This window comes from Podarcis gaigeae (genome assembly GCF_964106915.1).
Source record: "Podarcis gaigeae genome assembly, chromosome: 5".
Classification (NCBI taxonomy): Eukaryota; Metazoa; Chordata; class Lepidosauria; order Squamata; family Lacertidae; genus Podarcis; species Podarcis gaigeae.
In genome coordinates, this window is record NC_139681.1 from 44,735,229 (window position 1) to 44,747,601 (window position 12,373).

At 41.0% G+C, this 12,373-nt stretch overlaps 1 protein-coding gene across 3 annotated transcripts in view; it reads left to right on the plus strand.

Annotated features, from left to right (window-relative positions):
- ADAM12 (ADAM metallopeptidase domain 12) overlaps positions 1-12,373 on the plus strand; it is a 179,798-nt gene that overhangs the window by 159,968 nt on the left and 7,457 nt on the right. For all 3 annotated transcript variants that reach the window (XM_083741232.1, XM_083741231.1, XM_083741233.1), the window contains 2 exons: positions 8,026-8,103; positions 9,434-9,542. In XM_083741232.1, coding sequence (XP_083597358.1) covers positions 8,026-8,103; positions 9,434-9,542 — 187 coding nt within the window. The remainder of the gene's footprint in view (positions 1-8,025; positions 8,104-9,433; positions 9,543-12,373) is intronic.

Here is a 12,373-nt window from a genome sequence, read left to right on the forward strand (position 1 = left end):
AATAAAGCGAGATGAGCGCCGCAACCCCAGAGTTGGTCACGACTGGACTTAATGGTCAGGGGATCCCTTTTCCTTTTATACACATAAAGATAACTCATAGACAACCTATACCCATCTGGGCTTAAACGGATTCAGTAATTGCAGATCAGAGGACATACATTCCAAAAGCTATTGCACTATACAACCATTTCTCCCAGAGTTTAATTGTGGACTGTTGAATTTATTTAAGAAATTGGGGAGGGGGTATGACAAGTGGACTGCTGGACAGATCACCAATTAATATGTTCCACAATAGCTATCAAGATTATACCTCAACATAGGCTTCAAGGAAGGAAACCAAGGCACAAAATGAACACTCAAGTCCTTCAAAATCCTATTAAGCGGGATTGTTTCCAAACGCCTCTTAAGGACCATCTGCTCTTGGAGTTCCCTGATAACATCGAGGAAAGCTGGACCCAAGCTAAAGACATCCCTTATTGCAGCCTGTGAACAAACTATTGGATACCAAACCAAGAAACAGCAGGACTGGTTTGATGAGAATGATAGTGAGATTGAACGCATTATTAAAAAGGAAGATCTTTCAGATCTGGCAGAGATATAGAAACTGCGCCACTAAGAAAAAAACCTTTGCCAACACTAAGGTTCAAAGAAGAACAAGAGAACTAAAGAACACCTGGTGGTTAAAAGAAGCTCAAGAGATCCAGCACTTAGATAACACTCATGCTGCACAGCGTTTCTTTAAAGACACAAAGACCATCTATGCGCCAATAAATCATGGCATGTGCCCCCTACACTCAACAGACGGTACCACACCTCTAAAAGATAAAGAACAGATATATCGAACAGATGGAATGCTCTTTAATCTAAATAGGCTGAAAGCAAAAAGTAAGGTTACCATAACTTCTGTCATAGAGCTTCAGTATGCTGATGACAACGTAGTGTGTGCACGCTCAGAGGATGACTTCCAAACCACCTTAAATATCTTCGCAGAAGCTTACAAAAACATCCAAAAAACCAAAGTGCTGCACCAACAAGCACAAAATAACCCCTCTGCAGTGCCACAAATCCAACTCAATGGTGTAACGGAGTGTGTCAATCACTTCTCCTACCTGGACAGTTATCTTTCCACAAGCGCCAACATTGATGCTGAAATCCAGCATTGCCTGAGCTCTGTGAGTGCAGCTTTCTCCCGATTGAAGTCCAGAGTGTTTGAGGACTGGGGCATTCACAGGAAAACCAAAATGCTTGTTTACAAAGCTATTGTACTACTAGCCTTACTGTATGCTCATGAAACATGGGCCACTTACAAACACCACCTCCAACTCCTCGAAAGATTCTATCAATGCTGTCTCTGAAAAACGTTACATATCACTTGGGAAGACAGGCGAACTAATGCCAGTGTACTGGAAGAAGCAGAAATCACCAGTGTCAAAGCAATGATTCATCAACATCAATTTTGTTGGACTGGTCATGTTGTTCGGATGCCTGAGTATTGTCTTCTAAAGCTACTACTCTATTCCGAACTTACAAATGGAAAGCATAATGCTGACGGTCGACAAAAGAGGTTTAAAGACTCTCTCAAGGCAAATCTTTAAAAAGTAGTATAAACACCGACAACTGGGAAACACTGGCCTATGAGTGCTCCAGTTGGAGAACAGCCTTTGCCAAAGGTGTTGTGGACGTTGAAGACGCTCGAACTCAGGACAAAAGGGAGAAGCGTACTAAGAGGAAGGCACATCTGGCAAACCCTCACCTTGATCAACTTCCGCCCAGAAACTTATGTCCCCACTGTGGAAAGATGTGTGGATACAGAATTGGCCTCCACAGTCACTTACGGACTCACTGTTAAGACTATGTTCATGGAAGACAATCTTACTTGGCTACAAGTGATCGCCAAAGAAGAAGCTTTTTTGCAAAAATTAATTCACATGCTGCTGTATTTCCTGAAGCTCATGGTGTTTCCTATTGGCTTACAGAAAATACCTTGGCCTGACAAATAATAACCATTATACGTAGTGGCTTTTGACTGATACTTCCGTCTGCTTGTTCATTAGCTATTTGTTTTGGCGTTCTTCAAATCTGGGGACGTTGCCAAGATGAACAGCAGCTTCTGCAAGACAAAGGCAAAGCCTTTCTGTTCTAAGAGAATAAGAAGCATATTGTTTAATGTATCTGTGCACAGATTTTGCCAGGATTTCTATGTACAGTGGTAATCCTAGAAAATAAAATTATGAAAAGACATGGGAAACTACAGCTAAGAATTTGAAACAAGCAGTGTTGAAGGAGACTTCTGTGTTATTGGCAGATTGCATTTCAAGAGAAGACATTTGGGTATATTTTGTCAAAGCCTCAAAACTTATTATTGCTTTTGAGGTTTCAGTAGTTCCCACTGTAGTTAGTTCTCACTGACAGCAAACTTTAAACATAATGTGATTATGAGTTGAGTTTTATGTTCCAGGTTGCTCCAATACAATGAGAATTGTACAGGAGCAGAACTCTACTCCTTTTGACAAAAACAAAAGAAGTGCAGCAAAGCATTATAAGAAAGATTTATGGTTATAAAACTATATTTAAAACATTTATTCAAAGAGACTGCTAGAGAGGAGTCCTGTGGTACGAAATCAGTATTTGTGGAGACTGTCATAAGCTAGAAAGACCAATGAATTGACTGAATACAAGGCAGAGCCTTATATATACTAAAATATTACTGATTTTGTATTTGAATGGCTGATGTGTGAAACTGAAACATATTAGATCTATAAGCTTAAACTGAATTAGTTCTGTTGAAATGTAACCAACCCCACTTTACTTACAAGCTTTTAGTAGGCTGCAGATAGAGTGGCTATGTGTCCTATTTTACAAGGTTACTCCTCTTATTTAGAGATTTGTCAGAGGACAATTGTCCTCTGTTTGAAGGAGTCCTCTACAGTGGTATCTCAGGTTACATATGCTTCAGGTTACATACGCTTCAGGTTACAGACTCCGCTAACCCAGAAATAGTACCTCGGGTTAAGAACTTTGCTTCAGGATGAGAACAGAAATCGTGCTCCAGCGGCGCAGCAGCAGGAGGAGGCCCCATTAGCTAAAGTGGTGCTTCAGGTTAAGAACGGACCTCCTTAACAATTTAAGTACTTAACCCGAGGTACCACTGTATTTGTAGGGCTCTCCAGTCCAAGTCCAGGGAGCATAAGTTGTCCATCATCAGTCAGAATCTGGACAGAAGACTGTTCATGAGATGTATTTCTGTTTAAGTAATATTTATTCCTAAATTTGCAAGTATACATAGAAATTAGCAGCAACAAATTTTATGCAAATCTATGTACTTTTTGGTGATGTCTTCATGCTCTTTAGTGATATGTGAATGGCTATCCTATTTACCAGTCTCAGCTTTTAAGTATGCATGATTTTAACAGCTGCCCTTTTAATGTGAACAGAATTCTGTGTACCATTGAATTCTAGATTATTTGTTTGTGAACCATGCTGTAATTATACCATGTTCCTTATACTATGTTCCTTCCTTATGTGTTTTGAGGCTGCTTCACTTCACTTCCTTCCCATTTTTCCTCTTTCCTCCTCTAGGGAATATTTGCCTTGCTTAAGCAGCCTTGTTGTCTTCTGCTTCACTCCCCCCCCCCCCCCCCGCTTCTTATATGATTGTGATTGACTTTTATTCCTGCTGAAATAAGCCCCAAATTTAGAGGTGTGCAGGTGCTATATGTCATATATCTGACTGTTGTCCTGACATCTAATACTCATTCCAGCAGCATATAGTCTTTTCTCAACTTGGATGATTTATCAGACAACCTGTAGATGGGTCGTTTTAGTTTGCATTGTGCTCTGCTTTTATTGCAGTGTCAATCTTGCTTTGTCCCGGCCTTTCAGCTACAGTAGAATAGTGAAGTTAACTCTCTGTAACAATTGCATAAAATCTCAAATGAATGCTTTTGATTACATGCCACTCCCTGTTTGTTCATTTCTCCGGAGATAAAATGCAAATGCATCTTTTTTTAGACCAATGCGAACATAATGGCTATATCTAAAGTGCAACTCTGCATGCATGTGATTCCAAAAGGAAATTAGTTTGTGAATGGGTGGTGGGATACTGCCATAATTTTCTGAATGTAGTATAGAAGTAGCTAACATGAGGCCCACCAGATGCTATTAGACGACAAATCATTGTGCCTAGCCATAGGCCAGGAGGCTGGTGGGAGGGCATGGCATTGACTAATCCTGAGTAGATGAGCTCTATTCTGGCCCATTTTAGCTCTGCCTGGGCCATATCCTTCACCAGCCCTGCTCCATGCGCTCCTTGACTTTGCCTGGCTGGACTATGTCTTTGAACTGTTACAAGATTGCTTGCCCAGATAGAGGCTGGAGAAATGTGTGAGGGAAAGTGTAGAAACATCTGGTTTTTGTGTGCCTTGAATTTAGCCTGCTGTACAAAGAGGTGCATCCATTGCCCCCACCCACTTCTGCCTCTGGTCTGCGCACCATTGGCATGCAGCCCTGGAAAGCTGACCCTGGGGTTTGGGGAGTGGTGGGCAGATATTGCACCTGCTTTCAACAATGCAAATGATTTAACATATGAGGTGAACATTTTCACTGTATCTCTTCCCTCCTGTATTGCTTTGTTTTTTGCTTCAAGCAAGAAATTGCATAAGTAGGGATTGGACATTGGCATAGAGCTTCGAGCTCATGGATTATGTTGCCTCTGTGTTGGAGGACGGGGATATCAGCATGTGAAGAGGAGTGCCACCCCAAGTTTCATGCTGATACATGCTTCCCACTTCTTTATCAAGTGAGAACTTCCAGCGACAGTGCCATTGGTTTAATTACCTTTGGATGAAATAGCATTGGGGTAAAACTTTCAGCCCCTTCATGGATCACTGCCTTGCCATGGCAAAGGGGCTTGAATAACTCAGAGAAGCTATGAACTATGCCAAGCAGGGCACCCAAGATGGACAGGTCATAGTGGAGAGTTTTGACCAAATGTGAGAATTGATGCTTTTGAATTATGGTGCTGGAGGAGACTCTTGAGAGTCCCATGGACTGCAAGCAGGTCAAACCTCTCCATTCTTAAGGAAATCAGCCCTGAGTTCTCACCAGAAGGACAGATCCTGAAGCTGAGACTCCAGTACTTTGGCCACCTCATGAGAAGAAAAGACTCCCTGGAAAAGACCCTGATGTTGGGAAAGATGGAGGGCACAAGGAGAAGGGGACGACAGAGGACGAGATGGTTGGATAGTGTTATCGAAGCTACCAGCATGAGTTTGACTAAACTGCGGGAGGCAGTGGAAGACAGAAGTGCCTGGCGTGCTCTGGTCCATGGGGTCACAAAGAGTTGGACACGACTAAACAACTAAACAACAACAAAAAACTTTCAGATATTTGCTTTATTAACAAATATGCAGGCAGCACGCAGGTGAAGATGTAAGCAAGCTCTCCTATAGCAGGCAGCAGATTCACAGGAAGTAACTTGTGTAGTCTTTGCAATGCTGTGCTCTAGTTTCGAACTAACTCTGGCTAAGGATTCTCAGCTCTCTATCTGTCAGTTCACAACAGCAAACTGCCCTCTCACACAGAGATGTTCAGACACACATGCACACACACTGCAGAGAACCAGTGTGAGACGCTGCCTCTGCAGGTAAATTTCCTATTCATAGAAAATCCCAAACCATTAAAGAAAGATTAAGGTTATTTTGTCAATTCCATGATTTCAATCAAGTACGTAATGCTTTTAAGCAAAACTGTAGTGATAGATCCATTTACTGTGATCAGGCAGCTCAAAATGAACCAGAGTGAAAATCTCATTTAAAAAAAGAAGCTAAAATTTACTTTTTTTGCCAGCTACCTGGTTGTTCACCTGAAGCTGTAACAGGGAAGACCAAAGATACAGTCCTGCAAGTTTGCAGCAGGTGTATGCTGGTACCCAGCAGTTTGGCAACTTTCTTAAAGTGTTTCCTTTTTTAAAAAAAATGGGCAAAAGATTAATATATAAATTAATATAGCACTTAAAGCAAGGGAAACAGCCCACCTAACACAAGGTGAGATGAAATATCTGTCATGCAATTTAAAAAGTTGAACTGACAATGAACACCCTGTGATTTATTTTTGAGTATTACGGTCTACCTTCATTCTTAGTGAAACCCAGCAACCAAATGCAAGGGTATTGACACACCCATTTTTGCAACTTAAAATACCTGGCACATATTCTGTTGAGTGCTTTGGGACAACCACAGAGGAAATAGTCTGAGAGCAGCCATCTTGTGATATCTAGAGAGATTTGACCCTTTAATTGTAGCTTGGAGAAAAAATTCTGATATCAAATTATTTGGCACTTACTGTGTTATTCTGGTACAACATTGTTGGTGTAGTGTAATTGTTAAATAAAAGTTGTACCAGTTATTCTTTATGGCTGTCTTAAATGAGTCTAAACTTGAAATCAGAGTAGATAGATAATTTTATGATGGGTGTTAGTAAGAGGATATATTACCATATTTCACTGCATACCGAGAGCCAGTGTGATGTAGTGGTTAAGAGTAGTAGACTCGTAATCTGGTGAACCGGGTTCGCGTCTCTGCTCCTCCACATGCAGCTGCTGGGTGACCTTGGGCCAGTCACACTTCTTTGAAGTCTCTCTGCCCCACTCACCTCACAGAGTGTTTGTCGTGGGGGAGGAAGGGAAAGGAGAATGTTAGCCATTTTGAGACTACTTTGGGTAGTGATAAAGCAGGATATCAAATCCAAACTCCCCTCCTTCTTCTTCTTCTTCTTCTTCTTCTTCTTCTTCTTCTTCTTCTTCTTCTTCTTCTTCTTCTTCATACCGGTCACCACTATGTAATTGTCAAACCCTCTTTCCGGACTGCGAAATTGGTTCCAGTGCATTCCCTGCATAATAGTTGCTGGGGTAATTCTGAGGCAAGCTGTGGGTCCGCATGGGGGGGGGCACTCCTGGTGGCTCCTGAGGCAGTGAGGGCTGGAGTTTGGGCCCACATTGGCTTGTCCCCAAGCAGAGGTAGCTGGAGAGGTCAGGCAAAGGCAGGCCTGGGCTGCTGCTGCTATTGCTGCCACCTTGGGTCTCTGGAGTCAAGAGGCAGGGAGGTAGCTTGGTCATAGCGCCATGGGCTCTCGCTGTGCGCCAGAACTAGGTTGCTGCTGCTGCTGCCGCCATTTGCTTTTGGCTCCCTTAGGGTCACCCAAGCCAAGAAGGGGAAGCAGCGGGTGAGTGACCACCTCCGCTGCCCATCTGCAACCCCTCCCCTCTGCCTCCATCCCGTAATTCACCTCATAATGGTCGCACCCCCCTTTTTGGAAAGGAAAAATCAGCACAAAAGAATATGACCATTACACATTGAAATAGAGTAATTATAATTGATCCTCTATAGACCAATGTGTGTGAGTTAGCACAAGGGGGGGGGGTAGTGCCTGTTTTTCAAGAGTCCAAGTTTCAGAGTCCAAATCCCATTGTTAGGCATATTTTCTGAATCATAAGAACTGGGATTTTAAACCTTCTTTTTATAATGTTTCAGCTCCTTAAGGCAGCTGGGACACCTTCCCCCCTTTTCAGTAAAACAGAGCGTAGAATGCAAGGTTAGTTTAAAATGGTTTGCCCACAGTTACTAGGTCTCAGGCTTGCATTATGCTTATTAGAAATGATAAGAAATGCAGGTGAATGTTCTTAGTTGAAAAATACAGCAAGAGCAACCTCAAAAACATATCCGAGGCAGATAGCTATGTTAAAGCATGTTTGTTCCATACTGAAGCAGAGAGAGGGGAACAGGAAACAAACCTTCCTTCCTGCCTCCACAAAGGTGATTGGGTGTGATCGGGCCTTCTCTAGCAATTTACAGCTATGTGGACATTAACCCCTTTGGTTACTAACTAGCACAGACATGCATTGTTGGGCTTGACTGCAAACTCTCCCACATTTTAAGCATTTCTGGAAAGCACAGCACAGAAAAAAGTAAGATAAGCATATACATTGTCTGGCAATAGTAAGCCTGCTCTCCTTTTCTTGTTGTATAGATCTGCCTTAACCGCCGCTGCCAAAATACCAGCGTATTTGGGGTTCATGAATGTGCAACAAAATGTCACGGACGTGGAGTAAGTATTGCAGATCCAATTTTTTACAGTCACTCAACACCCAGCTGAGCAATGAAGTGTTCATTGGTTACAGCTTTTGAAATCTATGATGCTTTGTCATATATCTGTCAATGTGTTGTTTTTTAAGTATCCTTCCAAAACGATCAATTTGAATGCTCTTTTTAGTGTCCAAGAAAGGAAATGTGGTTTTTACCTAACACAGAAATATCTGTTTACAATATCCGTTTATTTCTAAAAATTAATCTTCTGAGGTTTACATCATTATCTTTCTACAAATTGATGTTCTGTGGCTAAAAAAAAAGAATTTCATTCTCTTTTACATAATTTTGAACCTAACATTAATTCAAAAACTTCCTGTTAATGTTTCACATATTGCAGTCTGATTTGGACCTCAAACCTGAGTTTTGTAACTGAGCTTAGATATTTTAAAAAATGAACATCTTGTTACTTATTTGTTTGTTTATATTTCTATATATGGCCCTTCAAACATGTTGCCAGGGCAGTTTACATTAAAAATCAATTAAACATTTAAAATATAAATACAACCTGCATAATAGACCAAAAAGGCAGGAAGATCTCAAAAAGAACATAAGAACAAGCAAGCAAGATTAAAATTGTGTTGAAAAAGCCTGGGAATTCTGTTTGAAAGGCCTCTCTCTGGTAATCATCTGCCTCAACCTGCAGATCTGAAAAGTGACTATACTATTATAAATTATGTGGTCTCACTCCAGTAACTGATGTTAAGCATCTTAGTGTTAAACTCAGATGCCTGCCCTTTTGCACAAGTTCTCTGAATTCCTTAAGACATTTAGATTAGCTCCCAGCATTTACCTGTTTTTACTGCCAGTTCTTAAGGCGTGAGGTCAGGTGGAAACTCAGCTATAATTCTGTGGATTGTGGATTCGAGTCTCACTTGATCATCCACTGATTGGCTTTTTTTAGTTTCTTCAATGAACTGAGGAAATAACAGGCAAGTGGGCATGAATGATGAAAAGACAATAGTTTTATTAATACAAAATACAAGTAGGGGGCCTGGTGTTCTCCCTGAAGAACTACCTACCTCCTTTTGCCACTTCCAAACAATTCTGTGGCTACAGTTCCACCACTGCTTTTTAATTCTGCAGTTGATTTTTTTAGTTCCATTAGGAGATACATTTTGAACAATGTTTCTGTGGAACAGTGCAGCCTGCAATCACATCAAGATGTATTGTTGCCCTGTTTAAATAACTTTTAATTATTATTGAGTACAGTTTTGGGACAGGCAGTGGAGAGGCCTCATGTTCATGTACTGTTTTCCATACTCATCTGCATATTTCCCTTTGTTGTTAAGGTCTGCAACAATAAAAAAAATTGCCATTGTGAAGCCCACTGGGCTCCTCCCTTTTGTGACAAAGCAGGATTTGGTGGCAGTGTAGACAGCGGGCCAGTTAGACAATCTGGTAAGTAAATGACTTAACTGCAGAGCAAGCTTTATTATGAAGCAAACGCCATATGGTGTTTGCTTTGGGCACCAAGTTTACAGAGGACTCCAGAGTTCGTGTCCATTTCTGGATTTCCTATTCCCTGGTTCGTTTGTTACCTCAGTCAGCTCTCTTGCAGATTGAAAATGCTTGTGCAAGTGGTCCCCTTATGTGAGCAATGTGATGTTGTGGGAATAAGCTCAAGCAAGATCACAGATAAAGTCTGTGTAAGTCAGGGCACACACTACTTGTGTTTTCTTCTCAATTACTGCCAAACTATAGTAGCAATCATAGATGTGCTAATAGAAAAACAATGTTTCAAACTCTTGAAGAAGTACTTAATTATTTATCAAGATAACAGTTTAACCTGGGTGAAAACTGCTTTTTGCAGCCTCCTCAAAGGCATTGATTATCCTGGCAGAGCAGGATGGGTTAGACAATGATTTTTTTCCTGCAACAGGCAGAGCCCTAAACAGTCTTGTGCCCCCTTTCTTGGACTAACTACTTAGTACTTAGGGCTCTACTACACATGCATTTCAGCACGTGGTTTTAGTTTTCCATTTCCACAAAAACACGCCTAGAGTACACACTATGAATTCCACGAGCTGCATTTTTTCTTCATTTTACGATGAATGCTAAGCATATGAAAAAGCAAATAAAAAGGTTTGTTCCTTTTTTCTCCCTTTTGTAAACAAGACATAAGGCATAAGCGTGGTGTCTGACATAATAAAAGGTAATTTGGGGGATAAACTAAATTTGGGCGGGGGGCGCTGGGTGAATCTTTGCACCTCATTGGCACATATGCTAAAGACGGCCCTGCTTCTTGCAGTTGTGAGTGGATTTTCCCTCCCTGTGAGAACTTGTTTTTTCCTGCTCTTTTCCACTATGCCATTTGCTTGAACAAGAGCTCACTCACCTGGGGGTGCAGATAGACACCAACCCATTCCTGCATGTGCCTCAAGCTGGAAAGGGTGGTCGTGATGGAGATGACAGCCTGGATGGTGACTTCCCAATCCATGGACTTGATGGTGTTGCTTCAGTTGCCAGGGGTGCGTGGTCTCCTGCCACCATCTGGTGTCATGGGGACAGCACCATTTCATGTTTCTACAGCAACAGCTGCATCAAATTTGGTTCACCTGTGCCTGAAGTTCCACATGATTTGACTTCCCTCTTTTAACTTTATCCCATGCTCTGATGTCTGTGGCTGTACTCCTAGTTTAACTAATGTGACAGAAGAATCCAACCTACATTTACATATACAGCTAGGATTTGGCTTGGAAATGATATCGCTTTTTGTATGAACAGTGCTATTGAAAAGCAAATTAGATTGCATTTACTGCATACCAGTCCCTGTAATGAATTGTAATGTTGAGCTTGTGACATCATAATAATATCCATATCAATGCAGTGGCATTACAATTTCACAGCAAGATATAGCTGACTAAAGGGGGAACTGTAAGAGAGAGAGACCTTTGCTATAATAATCACACACACAGGAGTTCAACAAGCAAATTAGACCACAGTACTAAACTCATTTCAGAGCAATCCTATGGACAGGGCCAGCTCCAGCTTTGAGGGGCCCTCACAACTGGATAACTTTTAGCTCTACTTGACTGTAAATAAATCAAGTAATGTACATGCATGTGTGAAACAGCCCATATTTCCAAGTGAATAATGAATTTAATCTGCGTACACACTCCCGTTTTGTCTGCATCTAGTTCATCCCCACTTGTTTGGGAAGCGGTATGCACATTGTGTTTGCCACAATCCATACCTATCCTGTACATGATGTTTCTTATGAAGTACTGTGTTTTGGCGGATTTCCCCCTACCTAAACCCGCTTTGATCTACATTAAGAAAAAGAAATCATCTAGCTGCATTTTAAGCTAGGAATGTGTACCATAGCCGTAGTACGTAGGGATGCTAATCTATATCATGGTTTTGTGTGTGTGAACTGTAAGCTATTTGCAGTAGCTAGAAAAGGGAAACTGATTTCATGTAATTTGTACATCAAGATCGACTAGCTTCATTTTACGCTTCGTTTTATTTTTAGAAGAGCTGCATTTCACATTAACATGTCCTGCTACTTTAACAATCTGTTTGCAATGACAAAACTGTGCTTTGTAAATTAGGGGTTTCTACAGAAGCTAATTGTTCTTTTACACTTGACCCCTTACTAAAGTGGATTAAATTATTATCTGAGCATTTGCACATCAACTGTGTCTGATTAAAAAAATATAGAAATGTGGCTTAAGTATCTTTTAAAAATTAAGTAAAGCTTAATGCTACAATAAATCTGTTATTCTTTAAGATTCCAGACACAAAACTTGTTTTTTCTGCAATGGACTAACAAAGCTGCACCTCTGAAATACTGTAAATAACCTGGTGAGCTTTACTCAAAACTATTTCACACACTTGCTATATCTTTCTGACACCTCAAATAATATACAAGAGAGTTATGTGAAGACAAATTATTTTTAATTGCTTATTCTAAGTTCCATGCAGTTGGTTTAGTTTTTACTACTGAAGCTCTGCCCTGAAGAAAAATGCTGTGGGATGTCCTGCTGTTACCCATTTTCTCCTCTGTTTCCTATCAACCCCCATTAATATTTACAGCAGATATACCAAAAAAACGAGGGCAAGAATAGGTCTGGAGGGTGTCAGTGCTGAAACACAGGGCCTCTTCTTGCTATGGAGCAGCGTGGTTGCCATTTATTTCCCCATTGTATTTTTCCATGAAGTTACTAAACTCTGCTATAGTAGTAACATGGGATGTGAAAACAAAGTTGGAGAAATGGACTCATCTGAGA